This window comes from Drosophila innubila (assembly GCF_004354385.1).
Source record: "Drosophila innubila isolate TH190305 chromosome 3R unlocalized genomic scaffold, UK_Dinn_1.0 2_E_3R, whole genome shotgun sequence".
NCBI lineage: Eukaryota > Metazoa > Arthropoda > Insecta > Diptera > Drosophilidae > Drosophila > Drosophila innubila.
In genome coordinates this window covers 16,495,021-16,516,567 of record NW_022995380.1, presented here as the reverse complement: position 1 = coordinate 16,516,567, position 21,547 = coordinate 16,495,021, and the positions used below count along the sequence as shown (strand labels likewise).

At 38.5% G+C, this 21,547-nt stretch overlaps 2 protein-coding genes across 5 annotated transcripts in view; one reads left to right on the top strand and one right to left on the bottom strand.

The window, feature by feature from the left end:
* Positions 1 to 204: 204 nt before the first annotated feature.
* Positions 205 to 1,238, top strand: LOC117789753 (eukaryotic translation initiation factor 3 subunit F-1). Its single transcript, XM_034628875.1, has one exon. The coding sequence runs from the start codon at positions 282 to 284 to the stop codon at positions 1,122 to 1,124; it is 843 nt and encodes a 280-aa protein (XP_034484766.1). The 5' UTR covers positions 205 to 281; the 3' UTR covers positions 1,125 to 1,238.
* Positions 1,239 to 1,514: 276 nt separating this feature from the next.
* LOC117789750 (putative mediator of RNA polymerase II transcription subunit 26) overlaps positions 1,515 to 21,547 on the bottom strand; it is a 71,667-nt gene continuing 51,634 nt past the window's right edge. For 2 of the 4 annotated variants that reach the window (XM_034628867.1, XM_034628868.1), the window contains 9 exons: positions 20,862 to 21,068; positions 18,402 to 18,544; positions 18,156 to 18,312; positions 14,287 to 15,585; positions 7,149 to 8,304; positions 5,930 to 6,321; positions 3,847 to 4,838; positions 3,527 to 3,735; positions 1,515 to 2,838 (listed from right to left, as the gene is read on the bottom strand). In XM_034628867.1, coding sequence (XP_034484758.1) covers positions 2,651 to 2,838; positions 3,527 to 3,735; positions 3,847 to 4,838; positions 5,930 to 6,321; positions 7,149 to 8,304; positions 14,287 to 15,585; positions 18,156 to 18,312; positions 18,402 to 18,544; positions 20,862 to 21,068 — 4,743 coding nt within the window. In that variant the 3' untranslated portion in view covers positions 1,515 to 2,650. Of the gene's footprint in view, positions 2,839 to 3,526; positions 3,736 to 3,846; positions 4,839 to 5,929; positions 6,322 to 7,148; positions 8,305 to 9,487; positions 9,729 to 10,359; positions 10,412 to 14,286; positions 15,586 to 18,155; positions 18,313 to 18,401; positions 18,545 to 20,861; positions 21,069 to 21,547 lie in introns of those variants that run through there. The other 2 variants (XM_034628869.1, XM_034628870.1) reach the window with 2 other exon arrangements.

Genomic DNA, 21,547 nt, shown 5'->3' with positions numbered 1-21,547 from the left:
TGCCCAACAAGTGGTAGCTCATTCTTTAGATACGTTGGCAGCTCCAACAATCGATTTATATGTAATTTTTTTCTGGGATTTGAAACCCTTGATGCTGCCACATCCGTTAAAAAAAAGAATTACAAACTCTCAATGTCTGGCAACGTTCAAATAAAGGACAACTTTTTTTTTGCAAGGTGGCAACATCTTGAACTTAATCCGATACAACTCTGCGTGCAGCGTGGCGATTGCTAAAAATTTTTATTATAAAATTTTTGCACTTTTCGTACAAGAAAACAACAATGTCGGCACTAAATTTAATCGTTCGCGTGCATCCCGTGGTGCTTTTCCAAGTTGTGGACGCGTTTGAGCGCCGCAATGCTGACTCACATCGCGTCATCGGCACACTGCTGGGATCGGTCGACAAGGGAGTCGTCGAGGTTACCAATTGCTTCTGTGTGCCGCACAAAGAGCACGATGATCAGGTGGAGGCTGAGCTGAGCTATGCCCTGGACATGTACGACTTGAACCGTAAGGTTAACGCCAACGAGAGTGTAGTTGGCTGGTGGGCCACTGGCAACGAAGTGACGAACCACAGCTCCGTCATACACGAGTACTATGCTCGCGAGTGCAACAATCCTGTACATTTGACTGTGGACACCTCGCTGCAAGGTGGACGCATGGGACTGCGCGCTTATGTTTGCATTCAGCTCGGTGTGCCCGGCGGCAAGACCGGTTGCATGTTTACCCCCATACCCGTGGAGCTTACCAGCTATGAACCCGAGACATTTGGTTTGAAACTGTTGCAAAAGACGGTAGGCGTGTCACCAGCCCATCGGCCGAAGACCGTCCCACCCATGCTGGATTTGGCACAGATTTCGGAAGCTTCACAGAAACTGCAATCGCTGTTGGACCTCATACTGAAATATGTGGATGATGTTATTGCCCACAAAGTGACACCGGATAACGCTGTTGGACGCCAGCTGCTTGACCTCATCCACTCAGTGCCACACATGTCCCACGAACAGTTCACCCAGATGTTCAACGCTAATGTACGCGACCTCCTGATGGTCATCACACTCTCACAATTGATCAAGACGCAGCTGCAGCTCAACGAGAAACTGACGTTCCTGCCCACAGCTTAGTCAGAGATCGGTTTGCATCGGATTTTAAGTCAGATTTAAGAGCAAAGTTTAATTTACGTATTGTGTATTTACCGTTGATGCGTCTAAGTAATAAAAAGCTCAGATCACCAAGAACTTTGGTTTCATTTTGTCTTAAAGAGGATCAGTTTTAGCAGGGGACTTCCTGGACATTCTTTGCTTTCTTCGCAACACAACCAGAACTTTGAAGGAGTCGGATCGAGAAAGGAGCGAACTTAAGAGAGAGATTCTACTATTTACGAAAACTCTCGTCAATATTCCCAAACGTGTCGTGTTTGAATTGGATATCTAAGCATTAAAATTCATAGAGTTATAATGTCATCTGGGAATCTATCTTAGATCTTTCGATCGTTCCCAAATAATTATCCACAGTTATGTTGAAATATGCATGTACTTTATTTAAAACTAAACGAAATTCAAGCTGCCTTTATACAGAAAATAAATGATTCAAATACCGATTAATGCTAAGATTTGTATTCAAATGATTTTCACAATGTTCAAATTGAATGAATTTAAAATTTGAAACGTTAATGCCTAATTACAATAAATAAGAATAAGAAAATACATATATGTATATATATATATTAAATACAAATGTTATATCATGTTATACAAATAATAACGACAATTAGAATTAAAATCGCTGCTTCTTCCGTTATGCAGATATGTATATATTAGTGTGTGTGTGTGTGTGTGTTTGTGTATAATTGTATGTGTACTATAAAATTTTAGGTACATTGGGTACGTCGTGAAGGTTTCATATGATGTATACATATATAGGAGCTGGGCGTGTTACAAGTCTTTAAAGTTAGTCAACAAATTTCGTCAAATAAATACACAAATTTTGAATAAACAATATGTTAGTGTGTGTGTGTTGGTGTCCGCTTATATTTTTTTCTGCTAATAGACAATTCAGCATGTTTTATAATTAATATACAATATAAATTTCTCGAACAAAGATATATATATATATATATATATATATATATATATGTATATATATGTCCGTAGGCAATATACAATTTCCAAAAATTTAACAACATTCATAGAAATTTATCGTCTTATATGGTTTTAACACACATTAAATCTTATATGTATGTATATCTATATTGAATTTGACTTTGACTTGGCAAAAACATCAGATAAAGAGAGAGAGCTTGGCTTTTAAAATAGGCATGTGTATAAATATACATATATTATTACATATATAAAAAGTTAAAATCTGAATCGAAAACATTTATCATTTGAATTTTGCAATTTGCAAATTACGAATTGAACGTTGCATTATATTCGATGATAATTAACATTAAGCTGAAAACTGTTTCATATTGATATTGACTTTGCTTTCTTGTATAACATTTAACACATGTATGTAGCTATGTTGTATGTATATGTATTATGTATTAGTACAACAACAACAATCGAAGGTAGCAACACAAACAACAAGTTAACATCAACAACTATTCAATAAATGTAAGTATTGGTAATAATCCAGAGTCTTCTTCGACTTAAACGCAGCTGAACTTGATGCCATCGTCGCTGGAATAACAGTTCTGGCAATGCAACTTATGATTCCGCACCCGAACATCGGTGCCATTCAATCCATCTCCGAGTTGCACGTGGCAGACGCAACACTTGAAGCAGTTGATGTGATAAAACAGCAGCAAGGATTCAATTATCATGGCAGCTCCGCGTCCTGAGAAGAACACAAATAAACAGAGATTATATTGGGTCGATTTTTGGCAAGAATAAGAATCCTTTAGGCAGCTCTCAAGTACCTTAGTGACAGCCTTAAAATGCAGCTATGTTAAGTTTAATTTAAATGTTAATTTAGTTTTTAGTAGTTAGTCTTTGGTTAAGTCTTTTATTGCTTTACTGATGGTGCCTGATTTAGACCCAAACAATATATTTCAGCGCTTTGTGCACCTGACGACAATTGTCGTGGGTACAACCCAAATCTGTGGTAAGCATGTGAAAAATGAAAGATAGAGAAATGTTTCAGATAGATATAAAAAATGTACAGGATAGTTTGAGGAAAAGAGCGTACTAAGGAAATTATACTTAATACGATGAATATTTAAGTGATGGATCATTAAACCATTTTCAATTTATAAAACAGAGTGCTGATGAAAGAGCTTAGTTAAATTTGTGATATTCGCGATAATTTTCCAAGAGTATTAATCAACTTGTGAGCTGATAATACGCAGTTATCATCAGATGAAACTGTCTGATGCAATTGATTGTCGCTGTGCAAGCCTATGAATGTACGAGTAATAAACGTCTTCAAGAATGAAATCATATAAGGTACAAGAAGAAGTAGAAGGTAGAATAGAAAGAAGAAGAAGAAGAACCACACTCACAACCAACGTAGTAGCAAAGTTTACCTAATTCGTCACCACAATGCGAGCATTTCTTCTTGCCACTAACGCTGAGCACCTTCTCCTGATTGCTGGCAGTGTTTGTGTTAGTGTTGTTGCTAGTGCTGTTGCTGCTGTTGTTGTTGATGATGTTGTTGCTGTTGTTGTTGTTGCTGAGCGGTTTTAAACCAATGCCATTACTATTCAGCTGACTGTAGTTTCCGTTGCCATCGAAACTGTTGATTAAATAATAGAAGAATTTACAATATATAGTATAAATATTTAATGTTTAAAAATCACTCCTTGAGTAACTGTATATTGTCCTCCAGTGTTATTTGTATACTAACCGCTTGCGTTCGCCAATGCCCTTGCTCTGCACACGTTCTGTGAGAGTTTGTATGATGGAATCGGGCAGAGGTTTGCCATTGGATGGAGCCGTTGGCATCGAACGTCTGTTGAGCTGCAGCTGCTGCTGTTCGAGCAGGCGACGATGTTCCGCCTCCTGGAGCAGCCAATGATTGGCATGGCCATTGTTGTAGAGCGCTCCATTGTAGTCCGGCATGGATTTGCGCTTCTGCAGCCAAGAGGCATCATTGGCTAGATTGCGCTGATGCTGTTGCTGCTGTTGTTGTTGTTGTTGCTGTTGCTGCTGCACTTGGACCCAGCCATCTGTGTATTTGGGTTTGGGCGTGGCACTCAGTGCCAGGAGCGTGTTACGCGACATATTGCTCAGATTCTGCGCTGACTGATGATGATAGGCGGCGGCCAGATTTGCTGTGATTCGCGGTGCTGGCGCTGCTGGCATTGGTGCACCAGCGATCTTAACCAGAGAGCCACCATAGGCGCTGCTGCTGGTGGTGCGCTGACGGGTACTGACCGCATAATCTGGCTCCAGGCCATGACCATTTGTGGTCAGGTGCATGGCACGCAATGGCTTTGTTGGCGGCGTTGGTGGAGGCGCTGGCAGCATCAGACGCTTCGAGAATTCATTCAGATCCGACATGGACTTGCGATAATCCGTGTCCAGCTGCTGATAATGGTATTGTGATAGAGCATGCGCTGCTGGCAATGGTCTTTGTAGTTGCTGCTGCTGCTGTTGTTGATGTTGCTGTTGCTGTGGCACATTTGCATATATTTGCTGCTGCTGTTGCTTTGCCAACTGTGGCTGTGGTGGCTGGAAGGCGGACAACATGCCATTGCCAATGCCCAGACCATGATGCAGATCCTGCAGCGAACGTCGATTGTTCGACATGAGCATCTTTGCCCCATGTTGCAGCTCCCGACGCGCCAGATTCTCACGCAGCAACAGATTCTCACGCTGTCGCTTTAGCTCCTCCTGCTGCAATTGTAAAATTAATCAGATATTGTTAGACTCGAAACTTTTTTTTTAAATAACAAGTATAGTTTCATGGACTACACCAAAGTTCCTATTTCCAATTAATATCAAAGACCCGAAGAACTGTTTTATTTTAGCATTTCTAAAAAAAATAATTAATAATTCTTGTTTTTTGATTTTAAGATACAATTTGCGAAATAACTCTAATTCTTTAAGACTGTTTTTGTAAATAAAAAATAATTTTATTTCGAAACTTTAATTTTAAAATCAAAGAACTACCTTAATTTTTATACCCTGATCCCATTGAAAATGGACAAAAAAGGTTATAATGTGTTTGGCAAAATGTATGTAACAAGCAGAAAGGGGTCCAAATTATATATATACTTGATTAGGATCAACAGCCGAGTCGATAGAGCCATGTGCGTCTGTCAGACCGTCTGTCCGTCTGTTTGAACGCGTCGATCTCAGAAACCAGAAGAGCTAGACACTTCAAACTTGGTATGCAGGTTCCTGGATACCATACGCAGATTAAGTTTGTTTTTTTTTTTGGATCGGACCTTTATATCATATAGCTGCCATACGAACGATTGGTTGAAAATAAAGTTTTGGTACGAAAAATGTTTTTGTTTGTTGAGATATCTTAACCGACCTGATAGAATATGCATTCAACTTGGTTTTGTCTATCTTGACCGAAGTTCGTTTAAATCGGTCGACTATATCATATAGGTGTCATAGGACCGATCGGTCAAAAATCAACTTTTAGTATGAAAAAGTTTTTTATTTTTTGAGATATCTTAACCAAATTGTTAGAATATGCCTAAAAGTTGGTTTTGTACATTCTGACCAAATTTGGTTTAATTCAGATCCATATATCATATAGCTGCCATAGAAACAATTGGTTAAAAGTCAACCTCATTACAGAATACCTGGGCACAGGGAATCCTACTGTCGAGCGCGCTCGACTGTGACCGCCTACTTGTTTATTTAAAAAACCAAAAATTAAAAAGTAACTATTATATTAATGTTTTTAACAGTTGTATTTTCAGATTTTGTTGTGTTTACAAAGATATTCGGAATTGGCGTGTTTGACTTACCGAAAACTGCAACAATTCGCGCTCCACGCGCAACACTTCGCCCTGTTCACGTATCTTCTCCTCAATGGACAACATCTTCGCATTGGCCGTCGCAGTTGCCTCGCTCAGCGATTGCGTTGCAGCGGCTGCTGCTGTTGCCGACTCCGTCCAAGACTCCGCCGAGTTGCCCTTCACCGTCTGCAGCAGTGGCGTCTGTGCCGCCAGTAACTTTTCATTCTGATAGATTACTTCGCTGAGTTGCGACGGTGCCATCGCTATCGTTTGCGTTGGCGGCGGGGGCATTGGTGGGGGCGTTGCCTCTGACGGAGTGTCGTTCTCCTCCGAGGAGTTCGTATAGTGCTCGCTGCTCTGCCGCGAATGATTCTCCGAGACGCCCGAGTCGCGGCTTTCACCTGGCAAAACCATTGGAAAGTGATTAAAGTGGGAAAATAAGCTGTAAATTATAATACTTTCGTATAACATTTTTATAACAGTTGTATGTCGCTTTTGGCAAATATAAATAGCATACATTTCAGAGAAATCGAATAAGCATCAACTTTAAGCTATGGTCACAATTAATTGCATTTCAAATGTGAATTCTAACTTAATCTGTTAAGTGGAATCATTTTTAGAATAGAATCAATTATGGTTCTATTACAGATTTTAGTTAATAATAACAACTATTATTTTCTTATTATTGTATTGAAAATAGAGTCACAGTGTTGCCAACTGCCTTTTTTTAAGTTCACAAGTTTCTTTAGTTCTTTACACGGTTCATGCGAACTACCTTAAAATCAAATTTACGGAGTTAACTTCAACTAGTTAAAATAAACTATGAAATTATTTTTTACTTGATTTTTTTGATTGAAATTTTTTGAAAATAAATTTATATGTAATAATTTTAAGCATTAGGCTTACAAACTGTGTTTAAATCATTTAGATATTGCTTTTAGTTTGGTTTTGACAACTGATTAAAAATATGGTTTTGTTCAAATAAAAAACTTAGAGCTCAAACAATGCAGGGTATGACATGTTTATCGTTTTGTGACCCCTTCCTCTAATTCCCCCCTTAAACGCTTTCATGGGGCGCGCACTAAACGGATTATTTATACTTAACCTCACAGTTCGTTTTCATTGTTTCCTCCCTCTTCGACAGTAATTTGCTCATTTGCTTTGTGAACGTTTATCACCCCTCTCACCTCATTTCACCACACTTCCACCCATCAACCCAGACACTCACCTGTATCTGAACTGTCGCAGAGACCCGCCTTGATGTACAGTTGCTTCTCAAGTCGTCGCTCCTCCTGCAACAATTGTGCCATATCTGGCGGTGGTGCAACGGTCAATTCCAGATAACTGTCCACATCATCCAGATCAGCGTCCGTTTCGATGCCCAGGAAACTGGATCGCTTATTCCGCAGCTCCTTTTTGATGCGCTTCGTCGAGTTCATGCGTTTGATGGGCGGCGATGGTTGCGCAATGGGCGTGACCTGCCCCTGCCCCTGCCCCTGACTTTGCCCCTGACTCTGCAGCTGTCGGCGCGTATTACTGGAAATGGTCTCGTAGGTATTATCCGATGACCAGGTGCCTGCATCCAGCTCATCATCATCAGTGTGTACACACCCCTCCGTTGCACTCGTCTCAATGGGCGGTGGTGGTGGCTTCTCTTTGGGCGGCTCCAGGGCGGACACAAGATTCGTGATACTATTGTGACCCATTTCCAGTCCCGTGTAGAAAATATCAATGTTCTCATAAACGGGAATGGGACGCAGATGTTTGGGTGCATCGTAATATGGTTCCGTTGATTTGGGCACTTGATAGTATGGTTCCAAGTCAGGATTAGTTGTTGTTGTTGTTGTTGCTTGAATTGTCGTTGTCGTTGTTGATGTTATTGTATCATTTTGATTGTTATTGTTGTTATTGTTATTGTTAGTTTGATTATGCTCGTTATTATTATTATTATTGTTACTGTTATTGTTGCTTTTATTTGGAATGCTTCTTCTGTGGCTTCTCCTAATGATCATCGTTGTCATCGCTGTCTGTTCATTATCTACTTGTTGCATAGATATAGTCGAGCTGACATTCTCATAGATGGGCTCCTTTCTATCTGTAACTGTAGCCTGTACTAGTTCCTTTTGTTGTTCCACTTGTTCCTCTTCCTCCTCCATTTTCTTTTGTTCATCGGTTTTATTTGGCATTGCTGCAATTCTCAGCTCCGTCTCCGTCTCCGCCTCCTTCTCTTTCACCTCTTTCTCCATATTTACTTTATTTTCATTTATCTGTTGTTGCTTCTCTTCCATCTCTTCCGCCTCCTCCTCCTCCTGCTCTTCTTTTTCCTGCTTACTGCTGGACTCCCGGTCAATAGCTTCCAGCGCCAAATCAAGAGCTTCGTTGATCTGTGGAACGGATGAGCGAGCGAGTGAGCAAAGCGGCAAAGCGTGCGAAAGAGAGAGAAAAATGCGCCATCGTCGCACAAATTTTAATTAAGTTAATTTACACAAATGCTGAGAGCTAGCAAAAAGTACAAACAAATTCAAATAAATGAAAATAATAGTTGCAACATCAACAACATAAAATCAACACAAAATGTGGACAAGTTAAACAAAATTGATAAGATAGTTCATTAAAAAACGAATCAGTCAAAGGGTTCCATTATTAACAGCAATCAACACAGACCAAGTTAATAAATAAATAAAATATTCTCGTATAAATAGTATAGCTGATTCCAAGGAATGCAATTTGCAAAAGATATTCAACTATTAAACTGATAGCCAAAGTCAACTCTATAAATGGGGAAGTAATTGCGGACACTTTAACTGGCTGATAAGCTATTATAAACTAGGGTACTGGTGTTATTGTTATCAGCTCTATAATGTCAGTGTTATACCAGCTAGTCTGAAGAGCGATCAAGCCCTAGATATACTAAATTATAACTTAAGTGCTCAGAAAACTGTTTAGGTAAACTGCATTTAATGCGTTCTAACTGAAAATTCATATATAAGGATCTCTAACACTTATTTTCTAAAAACAACTATCAAAATATTTGTTGACAGATTTCATAACATTTTTATATTATTGAATTAAATTAAATTAATTTGTGTTTCATTTTTTTATTTTTTTGACTTCAAAAATATATTCTAATATTGAAATCTCCTAAATTTTGTTACCGATATTTCGTTCGGTCGTTTTTAAAGACATCAAGTTCTCTACAAAATTGTGTAAAAAATTTGAAATAAATTTATAGATGCAATACAAATGTCAATTCCGAGTATTATCTTTAAGAGCTAAATAATTTTTTTATATGTTGCTTTAAAAGCAGTCAAAAATGCAGTTTAAAAGGCAAGAATATTTAATTATTAAATTCCTTTTTGACACAAAATTCAAACGCTTTAATACAATTACTATGTAGTTGTACCTTAATTGTTTTTTAACTAAACGAATACAAGTTACATAAAAAATAAAATATAAAAAATCAATAGGACATAGAGATTCCATTCAAATAGCTAACAACTTGTAATAACACTCAAGTTCTTATGGAATTTCTTCGAATTTATTTGCAGTCCGGATATTTGTGCTTACCATTTTGTCTCGATCAAAATATAATTTGCTGAACTGACGCACTTTATTAATATATTGACAAGCAGAACATAATGCTTGATGGGTATATCCCCAACGCAAAAACTGATAATTTTAGTTAGATATATATGTACATAACATGAGAGGTACTATAAAGGTAAAAAGCGAATGGTATCTGTCCAAGGTACGTGGGTAAATAGTTACCCGGAACGAAGCAAAACAGTTGAAAGCCTAAAGTCGACTAAACGCAACTGTTGCAAAGGGTCGCATTAACCGCGCTCACTTACAGATAAAGCGAAATTGCAAAAAAAAAATATATATATAACTAGTAGAAGAGGCTATAGTCGAGAGTACACGACTGCGAGAGACCCTGTACTTATTATGTACAATTGAATATCATAAATGAAAATACAAAAATTTAACAATTATATTTATTGAATTAAATCGGCTGTTGCTGCTGAATAAGAATGTATGTACACAAATAAAAGACACTTTGTATATAATAAGTGCAGGGTCTGAAAACGAAATGATTGCAAATAGGGGGAAAATAACAAAGTATATATGCAACGATTTTCGTAGCGTCTTGTAGCGCCCCAAAGTAGACACTGTTGAACTGAAACCCCACTAAAGGGTCGTCTAAGCGGGGTCGGAGGTCGTGCCAGCTGTGACTTTTGGCATTTTCAAATGGGTGTATAAGGTATACATATATAGCTGAAACATGCATGGAACTTAAGAGCTATACGCAAAACAACAAAACAGAACACAACAGAATACAAAAGCAAAGAACCAATAATTGAGATACATATACAAATGAGATAGGAAGAGAGACAGATAAACAGAGAGAAAGAGAGGGTGATAGAGACACAACCGCTTACCTCGAAAATTGTAAACTTGCAACAACTTTTGCTGGCAGTAAGCATGTAAACTATGTAACTGCATTTTAATTATGTGAGTAGCATTTATAATAATTGTTTATACACATACGTGTATTTTTTAAATAATTTTATATTTTTTTGTTTACATTTTAGCCAACAATACGAGCGCAAGGCATGTAAGAGAAATATATGCATACAGATTATGATCACAATATGATAGATGTACAATTAAATAGATAATATAGCATTTACAAATTGATAAAGCCTTAAATGTTTAACCTTTGACCCTTGGGGCTTACTTACGCTAAATCAGCTGGATAGGATAAGACAGAACACAACAAGGACCAGGGCACATTGGATATGTATTATATAGAATGTCTTCCTTCGTAAATCAAACACTTTTTTTAATTGCTTCCAGAACTAAGTGAAACTCACTTCGGAATGCCGAAGATTAAATACCTCTGCAGATTGTTTAAATGAAAAAAAATATATACATTTATTTGCGTGAAAATTAACAGACAATGAAACAAACGTTTCAAATCTAGTAACCATTCTGCAAGGGTATAAAAATGGCGAAATTTCCCTTTGTTTTATAAAAATACCCACAGTGGGAAATAATTACAGCAGACGAAAAAGCAGTACAAATTGCGGCAAGCAGTGTAAATGCTTAAAATGGTGCACTGCTTGCATATGCAAGCAGTTAAAACTGCAAAGTATACGTTACACATTGAAATAACTTTCTGCCGCTGCGCTGCCTTAGACAATCTTGTAGTATTGGACATTGTTTTTTTTTCTTGTAGTTGTTTTTGTTTATTCATAAAATAGCACAACATTATTATTATTATAATCATTATCATTACTATTATTTTTTTGTTCATTATTTTGGTATGCTTTTTGAGGTTTTGTTTCTTATTTGTGTTTGTTTTTTTTTTGTGTATTAGAAGTTTTTATCAGCACGATAAATATATAAAATATATAACCATAGAACATAATGTTTCACATTTTTCTTTACATAAATCAAATTTCGTATTTATACATAAAAATTGGTTTTAGTAATAGATGATAAAACAAAGAAATAAATGAAATAATAAGAAACTGTAGCTTACGTAGCTTGAGCCCCACAACAGAAATGTTTAAAATGAAAATAAGTATAACAAAAAACCTAGATATATTATATATCAAATATCAATAATAGTCAAAAATAAATTCGAGTTTTGATTTCGATGCATATTTTACACAGCTTTTGAAGGGTGTATGAGTTTAACTGAGAGCTCTAAAACTTTCGATTTAAGATAGTGTCTCTATAATTTTTAGACTGTCAAATGTACGAGTATTTTTCCAGAAATAATCCCATTTCAAATTTCTTTTCATAAATAAATTCCAGTTTGATGCCAAGCTGGGTTTTTTTTGAGAGGTTTCGGACACAGAAAAACTGCCTAATTAAATCGTCGCGTTATTTTAGTGACCATCACCAACCGCCGACCCTGTACCCGTATCCGCCCCTGTCCCTGCACCTGACCCCGCCTCCAATTTGTTAATCTCATCATCGAGCAGATCACTTATCTCCTGGCTGAATGCCTGCTCCGTGTTATTCTCTTCAAGAATCTCATCTGTAGTGATTGTTTTTCGTATCTCAATATTGACAGGAGCTGGTGTCTTGGGTAGAGGAGGAGGCAGTGCCTCCTCAGTGGGTAAATAAAACTTTGAGTTATCCACTTTTACGAATTCGTCTACATTGACCACGTCGACACCGCTTCGTGTGCTGGTGAGCACCACTTTGGGCTCAAGGGTTTCGTTGAGTGTGGGATGTGGTTGTAGTTGTGGTGGTGCTGAGGATTCCTCGTGGTGTCCAAAATTGCGACGCAAAAAATCAAATATATTCTTGGTCTTTTTATCTTTGACCTTGTCCTTTGCCTGTGGCTTGGGTGAGCTCGGTGGTGTCATCTGCTTCACATTAATCTCTGTCTCCACCACCTGAGTACGCGCTATCAGCGGTTGTTCTGTCTCCGAAGCGGGCATGTAGCCCGTACGTCCAATGGAATCCGTATTGGAAGCAGATATGCAACAGGGCTTGGGTATGGGTATTTTGGATTTACGACCCACCAGCGGAGTGCCCGGTGTGCCAGATGTGGAGCTCACCTCGGGCAGCGATGATTTCATCATTTGACTGCTGGCCAAACGCTCCTCGGCAATGATCTGCTCGCAGGTATCCAACAGCGCCTTGGAGTGGGCCGCTCTTGCATTGCCAATGGGTGGGCTGGGTTTGCTGCCCATCGCCCTGTGCTCCTTGATACCCTGCCAGCCATCACAGCGCTTCACATCCGCATCACTAATGTCCTGATACCCTGTAGCTGGCATTGGCTGTTCGCGTACATCGATGCTCTCACAGCTGGGCTCCTGGGCAGGTGCCAGGCAATCCAGTAGACCAATACACAATGCCACATCCTCCTCCTTGGGTATCGATGGCTCCGGCTGTTCCCTGGTCAGACCATCGCAGCTTTGCAGCTGCTGTTCGGTTATTGTCTGACATCCCGTGCTGGGCAACTTTGGCATCTTGGCCACATCGATTTTATCACAGGGCTGCTCCTGCACCACCAGCTGCTCCAAGCGTTCCTGATCCTCTGGCGCCACTTGCAACTGCTGTTTACTTGCCTCACTCTCCAGAAACTGTTGGCACAGTGCCATCTCCATATCCAGATTGAGGTCATGTGGCGATGTGGGCGCCGAGCTGGCCAGCTTGAAGAGACTGGATTCATTGGGCGTGCAGACACGGAGTTCGGGCATCTTGGAAGGAGATGTCACATGCACTTGTAGTGAGTCATTGGGTGCCAGTGGATCAAGGTTGCCTAGCGTTGTGGGTGGCGATTTAATGCGTGGTTTGCCTGCTGGCGGCGTGTGCACCACCGCCTGTGTCTGACCCACAATGGGAGCATAATCTCCAGAGCTACGATCGATTAACGCATGATCCACCACGTCCAGAGCTCGACGATGCAGTTGCGGTGACGCAGGTGGTGTTATCTGTGGTATGCGACTGCGTGGTAGTGCCTTGGGCAAATGTGGTGCAGTCGTAGCACCACCACCCATGAACGGAGTGGGAGACGCACGCATTGGCGATCGACTTGCAGTGGGTGAGGTTGGAGTACGGTTACCCTTTGCTGTGGTTGCACCACCACCATCACATTCAGGGGTGACACCAAAGCAACTGGACAATGACTTGACCGTATTGGGTTTGGGCAACTCATCGGCATTTACAATGGTTACGGGTGGTGCACACTGAATCACCTCCGGCACATGAGTATCAAGAGTTTCGGGCTCTAGTTTAAAGGCACGTCTGGGCGGTGGTGTTGGTGGTTTGTCCAGTTGACGTGAATTGAATATCTCGACGCGTCCATTTATGCTAAATTGTTGCGGTGTTGTTGCAATCTTGGAACGCACCGCTTTGGGTGACATGGGTGGTTTGCCCAATGGACGTGGTATTTGTGTGGGTGAGGGTGTGGTTACAGTTGGTGTTGCTTTTGTTGCTGTTGGGCTAGAGATTGGGTGCTGTATCGGAGTTGGAGTTGAAGCTGGGGTCAGAGTTGGGCTGGGTATTGCAGATGGCTTGGTAAAGTCAAAGATCTGGCTAAACTGACCAGGTGGCGACAGTGGTGCTGGCTCAACCACCTCATTTAGCTCTGGATCATTCTGAAAGGTGTCCTTAAACATTTTCAGCAAATTGCGCGCATGAACCATTTCATTGGAGGGCTTTCTACGCAAGTTACAATTGGGATTGGGATTTGGATTGGGATATGGGATATGGTTTGGATTTGAATTGTTTTTCTGGGTTTGAACCGACACCGCATTGGAAGCTGAAGCTACTACAACATCATCATTGACACTACGTGGACTTAACTTAGCTGAATCGATAAAATTGTTAGTAGAACTTACACTAAATTCCATGTCTCTGCCTGCTGCTGCTGCTGAAGGCGCTGCCTGTGTTGTTGTTGCTGGTGTTGCTGGTGCTGCAGCTGCAACTGTTACTTGGGTGGCTGCTGTTGCTGGTTTTGGCAACGCTGCTGGCTGCAAATCAGTCAGCTCATCAAACTCGGCCTCAATTTGATTAACCGCATTGGCCGCCTCCTCCAGTTGACGCTCCTCAAGCGCCAATGCAGCAATGGCCTCGTTTAGCTGTTGTTGCTGTTGCAACTCCTCCTGGTTATCCGCCTGTATGCCGCTGTCATCATGCGTTGCCGCTTCCTCCACAATCAATGCTGGTGGCGTCACCTTCAGTTGTTGTTGCTCCCGTTGCTGTTGTTGTTGCTGTCGCATGCGTTGCTCCTCGCCACGCATTATTTCCAGCTGCCTCGCATCGATGAGCGCCACAAGCGACGGCTTCTTTTGTTGCTCCTCTTTGGTAACGGCATGTTGCAAGCTATTTAGACGTTGCTTCAACGGCGGCACTGGCACATCCACACTCTTGCTGGAGTTGAAGGCATTCCGCTGCTGCTCCAGACTCTGCATGCGATCCCTTATGCTGGTCAGATCGCCCGACAGACGCTTCACCTCCTGCTTGGCTGTGGGCTCGATCACAGCACCACCAGCGACACCACCACCGGTGGCAATGCCATTGCCATTGGTTAGACGCTCGCGCAGCACCAATTTAGGTGGTGCTGCTGCACCACCATTGGATAGCATTGGCTTTGGCTCTGGATCGCGCTGCTCGAAGATCTCCTTACGCTTCGATATATCCACCTTGGGCACATCCACCTTCTGCTTCTCCGCTCCCTCCTGTGTGTCACTGGGCGATGTCACCTCAAAGCCACTCAAGCGATCCTCAATCTTGCTGCCCCGACGTGTGGGATACCCTATGATCTCACCATTAGCAGCTGCATTACTGTTGCCATTGATCTTGCCATTGCTGCTGGCACGTTGCACCCGCTGCTTATAGTCCTGAATGGCGCCCTCGTAGGTGTACTCGCAAGGATCCGGCGAACTGGCCGCTGCTGTGCTCGACGAGGTATCGTAGCCAGGCGATGAGATGTATTCCCGCGTAGTAGCTGCCACTCCCACTCCGACTCCCGCTGCCGTTTGTCCGCTGGTTGCATGCAACTTACTGGCATTCGATGTGCTCGCCTGAATTGCATTTCCATTCCCAATGCGGTTCCTATTCATGTGGTTCTGCTGCTGCTCTGTGCTGTCACCCACAGCTGTGCCAGCGGATTTCTCCAGTTCAATCGGATTGTCGCTCTATTGAATATATTAAGGAGAAAAGTATTAACTATTAGATTCATATAAACTAAGTTAATTAATTGTGGTTGTTATGCTCAAACATATTTCGTTTGCAATTATCATATTATCATAGTCAGGGAATCAATATAGGTTTTAGGATGTCGTTTTATAATAAATATGACATCAAAATAAACAGACCAAGGGCAAAACAAATTTTTACAAGTCAAAAAGTCACTTTACAAGTCAAAATTTTTGTTCAATTTCACATGATTTTTTACAAAAAAATGAAAGGTCTCAGAATCAAGTTTAAAGTGTTGTTTTATACTAATTACGATATAAGGAGTTGATTAAAAGTGAAAACTTGAGATTTAAAATTTTGAATTTTCAAAATTTCAAAGGGGGGACCCTTAGCATCGAAATCGAATCTTGGTCGTAAATAATTTAATTTTCCAAATGAACAAGAATTGAATACAGAATGAATTTAGAGGCCAAATCATGATCAAAATGACATTCCGCTTAAAAATCGGTTCAGTTTTGATCAAGCTATGACAGTTTGAAGCTGACCAGACTTCGGATTTAGCCACTTTACAAGTCAAAATTTTTGTTCAATTTCACATGATTTTTTACAAAAAAATGAAAGGTCTCAGAATCAAGTTTAAAGTGTTGTTTTATACTAATTACGATATAAGGAGTTGATTAAAAGTGAAAACTTGAGTTTTAAAATTTTGAATTTTCAAAATTTCAAAGGGGGGACCCTTAGCATCGAAATCGAATCTTGGTCGTAAATAATTAAATTTTCCAAATGAACAAGAATTGAATACAGAATGAATTTAGAGGCCAAAACATGATCATAATGACATTCCGTTTGAAAATCTATTTAGTTTTGATCAAGTTATGACAGTTTGAAGCTGGTCAGACTTCGGATTTAACCACTTTACAAGTCAAAATTTTTGTTCAATTTCACATGATTTTTTACAAAAAAATAAAAGGTCTCAGAATCAAGTTTAAAGTGTTGTTTTATACTAATTACAATATAAGGAGTTGATTAAAAGTGAAAACTTGAGTTTTAAAATTTTTAATTTTCAAAATTTCAAAGGGGGGACCCTTAGCATCGAAATCGAATCTTGGTCGTAAATAATTAAATTTTCCAAATGAACAAGAATTGAATACTGAATGAATTAAGAGGCCAAATCATGATCAAAATGACATTCCGTTTAAAAATCTAGTGAGTTTTGATCAAGTTATGACAGTTGGAAGTTGGACAACTCTTTGACTTAGCAACTTTACCACAACCGTACCGGTACAAACGTTTCGGTATTCGGTTCTTGACAGAGAATTTTCATTCGGTTACGGTTTCAGTTCCGGTACTAAAAATTAAACGGCTAGTTTCGGTTAACGGTTTCGGTACCAGTTCCGGTGTTATTCCCTGATAATAATATTAAAAACTGACTTTTGTAGTAGTTACATGCCTGATAAAAAACTAAAAATTATTATAAAAAAAAATCACAATAGTATTATTTAATTTATTTTATTGTTATATTAGAAAAATTGGGGAACCCTTGCGTCTCCATAGTATTTTATTTATATATTTATATTTCTTTCGATTGAACTATTAACTGGTGTTCTTCTGATTATGATTAATTTTCCCCTGATTATATTTTTAACTCTTGTCCCCCTTTTCGAGTTGTCTTTGCTTGGTTTAACCTTAACATAGCCATCTCACCCAAATGCCATGAACCATCATAAATATATACCATATAAATGACATGATTGCATTTTATGAGATGGCGACAAGCGCGTCTAATTGCTCAATCTGTTGGCAATGTGAAATGTTGCTTTTTTTGTTTTTTATTTTATTTTTTGTGTTTGTCGCTTATTGCTTTTAAGTTTTTATTGTGCGATTGTGATTGTGAACGCATTTGATTAAAAAACAATTTGTGTTTATTAGCTCGCAACACTTTCCAACAGTCTGACTGAGTCTCAATTGAGAGCCTCAGCAGCAAGCGGTTTATAAACTCAATTTAATTGCTAATTTCTTGTAATTGTTTATAAACGTTTGCACAACAAATAAAATAATTAGAGATGGGTGAAAATGAAACGATGCCGCCAACGGAAAATGGAAAACATTTTCACACATAAATTAAAATTTATGAAAACACATTATACGTGTAAAGTTCATAATAATAAAAATGATTTATGATTTATGTTAAGGATAGTGCTTTTTAGAATATAATTTGGTTTTATTCCTTTTTTGTACAAAACAGAGAAAAGTTGCAAATGGGATTGTTTATAAGCTCTAAATCTATAATACTAGTCTATGTTCAGAATTGCAGAAATATACGACTTTTCCTTGCGATCAATAAGTTTTGTGAATTAATTAAGTTATAACTTATTTAGAATGGAAAACTAATTCAAATAAGAATAAAACTTCACTATTAAATTTGACTATCATGTATAGGCAAAATCTTACAACCTCTATCGAATTATTTTACTCTCCTGTTCTCCATCTGAGAGCAAGCCCACAATAATTTGATAGCTAAACTATTTGATTTCCATTTACTTCTCTGAAAACTTCACATTGTACTCACCATAACACTATTGTTGTCATAATCCTCCGATAAACTGCTCTTTCCGCTGGCGCTGCTGGTGCCAATGCCCAAGTCGCTGAAATCGTTGGCCTCATCCTCGTTATAAACAGCTAGGGTTGCCAATTTGACTCGTCCTCGCGAACCACCGCGTTCAGCTCTGTGGAAAATAGATTTGAAATTTGTAATTAAAAACGTCACATATTTAATAATCTTTAACTTTTGCAATAAATTGTGCTTAGTACTTGCCTCTCTTCCATCATTTCGGTAAATGTTTTCGATTTTCGTCGCGTGCGATCATGTTCCTCAAGTTCGAGCTTCTTCGTTTCAACCACACGATCGATGATGTGTTCGACACGTTTTCGTCGTGATGATTTCCAATTGTCAAGGTTCTTTTTGTATAGAGAAAAAGTAGCGAAAGTTAGCATACAAAAATAAAACACATTGTATTATGGTTAAATATATTTGTGTGTATGTATACTCGCACTCAAAACTATACTCTCGGCCAATTAAAAAGTTTTGCTTGGCTTACGGCTTGGCCCCAGAGACGTGACAAAGGTGAAATGTATGCGGGGTAAAGTTGTTATTGCTATTGCCATTATTATTATTATTATTATTATTTGTATTGTGCGAGACAACGGAGATAAACTTTCAGTTATGGAGAGTATACTTTTTCCAGTTATTCAAGTTCAAAATGCAAAAGAAAATGCTATAAATATGCATTTCATCTTATCTGGAATATTATAAGTATGGTATTAAATCTATATTTGCAAAAGAGTACTCCAGAAATACTGATTAATCCAATTCAACTTAAGCTTCTTTAGCTTCATTCTTTGACTTTCATTTTAATAGTTTATTATCTTCTTTAACGATATTTAGAGCATAGAGCTTCCCGGAAACGTTGAGTATTTTAATTGATGCTCATTGATACTGATCGACTTTTAGAGACTTTATTCATCTACATTTAAATCTATTTTATTTTTCTCTTTTATAAGTGCTAGACTTAAGGTATCTCATGAGTTTTAATGGCTATTTAGAATCATTTTCATTGCTTTAATTCTTTTCAAATTTTACGACTCATTTCTAATATTGTCTATCTAATATTGTCGATACGTTTGATTGCTAAACTTGACGCTTAAATATTACTTTTGTTTGCGTTGACTTTTTAAAATTTGAACAGTTTGAAAAAGTTTTCTGCACAAATCACGTTTAAAAAAAAAAAACAAAGACAATCAGTGCGTTTTTTTTGTCGCTCACCAAATGGCCATTAAAACGGCATTTTTCAACTTCCTTTCCCATCGTTTGGCGCCAGTCGCAGGCCCAAAAACCCAATCTCAATCCCAAACTCAAACCCAAACCCAGACCCAGTTCGAGTGTACGCTATTCGCATTTTAATAGATTTTCGCATATAAAACCAAAAGTTATGTCTGGGAACAAGAAAAGTCGTTGCCAAATATCGATGGATGACGACGCTTGATGAAAACTGAATGTTGGCCAAGTAAACGGCGAAAGCATGTCAAATGCAGCGCAAATGCACATCACAAATCAGCTGATTAGGTAATGAGGTACAGTCACGTCAAAAGCCTATTTACAACATTGGGGCGACATTTATGTTTGAGGTTATGGCAACAAAAAAATTTGCATGCAACGTAAATTGTGTTAACGAAAAAAACTATCAGGCGCAAAAGAAAACAAGTAATAGTCGATTATGCAATATCATTTGTCCGCTCCAACGACGTGCATTGAAAACTGGAGTAGAGAGACGGCCGGTTACAAAGACATATTAGCCAGAAACAGAGGCAAAACAAGAGTACTACAGATATGGCCATAACGAGCCATGTGCCCTGCCCAAAAGCTGTGCGTCGTTTATCTTAGGACATATGCGAAAACAAAACAACGAAAAAAAAAAAAAAATAAAAACAAATGGAAAAAGTCAACTGACCATTTAGAAATTTGTCACGATTTACCTGAAAAAACCTCTAAGCATATTGAATTTCTCTTACGTTTGATGTAAGATTTATTTACATAGAAGTAATATTTTAGCTTGAGCAACAAATCTATGAACGTAATCGGCTATTATATGGAAACTGGATGAAAGTGCAAGATGTTGTACTTAAATTTAAGTAGAGGAAATCGTTCGATCTGACCTATTATCTTATCGTGTCAGAATGATTGATAAACGTATTTGACATTTATAATAAAATTCCTAACTTGCCTAAACCTAAAATCTAAAAGAAACCAACGTTTTTAGATCAATCTAAAATTTAAGTCATAGCAAAAATGTAAGTTTTCTTTGAAATTTTTTAAGTTTTACATAATTTAAATGGGTACACGTTAGACAAATAAAAAAAGTTGTATGAAATTGTACGAATTTTAATATTAAAAAATAAGCAAATTTTATGAGTTGGATGGACGAATTAAGTTATATGTATATATATAAATAATTGATATGAAATTCTAAATGAATTCTAAAAAAAAAAGAAATATTCATGAAGTATTATCAAAATGTATTTATTATATATTTCATACTATCTGAATTGTGAAATCTAATTCTAAACAATTTATTGAGAAAACATTAGCTAAATACATGTTAGCAAAAAATCATTTCAGACAGTCATAATTCGCTTACAAATCGATAAAGTTTTAACCGACTTAAGCAATTAAAATTCTACGATAGATCTGGAATTTCATATTCAAAGTCATACTTACATTTTGCCACTCTTCGGGCTCCTCCTTCTTCACCTCCTTCAGTTTTTTGACCTCCTCGGCCTTTTTGAGCTGCTGCTGTGCGGTTTGATATAAGTTACACGGTTTGATCTGCACAAATTGCATGGGATTCTTTGAGGGCGGCGGGGGCGTGGGACGCGTGACACGCGCCTTTGCCACATACGATGTTGGATCGGGCGATGTTATGGACTGCAATTAATTGCAAAAATAATAATAATAATGAAATAATTGGCGTAATTAGCATAAATTGTTTTAATTGCACTCTCGAGTTCAAGTTGTGCAAGTCAAATGCAAATGTCACTCGGTTTATAAAGTCTAAAGTTGTTTTCACAATTGTTGCTTGCTTGTTTGCTGTTGTTGTTGGTGTGTGGGCAGCAGCAACTGATTTTTAAAGCCTATTAAGTATTTACTTTTTATTAAAATTAAGCTGACAACAGAGCCGCCTTGAACTGGCTATAATGACATTCAATATACAACTTGAGATAACCTCAGTCCATAATTTATTGGCAGGACGTATAAGGAGTGAAATTGCAAAATTTTGAAATTTTCTTCTTTATCGTTTTCAGTAGATTATTATTTATTTATAAATCGAGCAATAAATAAACGGGCGGCCTTCAAGTTGGCTATTTTTTATTACAAAATGCCATACTTAAGATCCTCCTCGTATT

Excerpts from the sequence above, each read along its gene's own strand:
- LOC117789753 (XM_034628875.1), top strand. The coding sequence starts at position 282 with ATGTCGGCACTAAATTTAATCGTTCGCGTGCATCCCGTGGTGCTTTTC.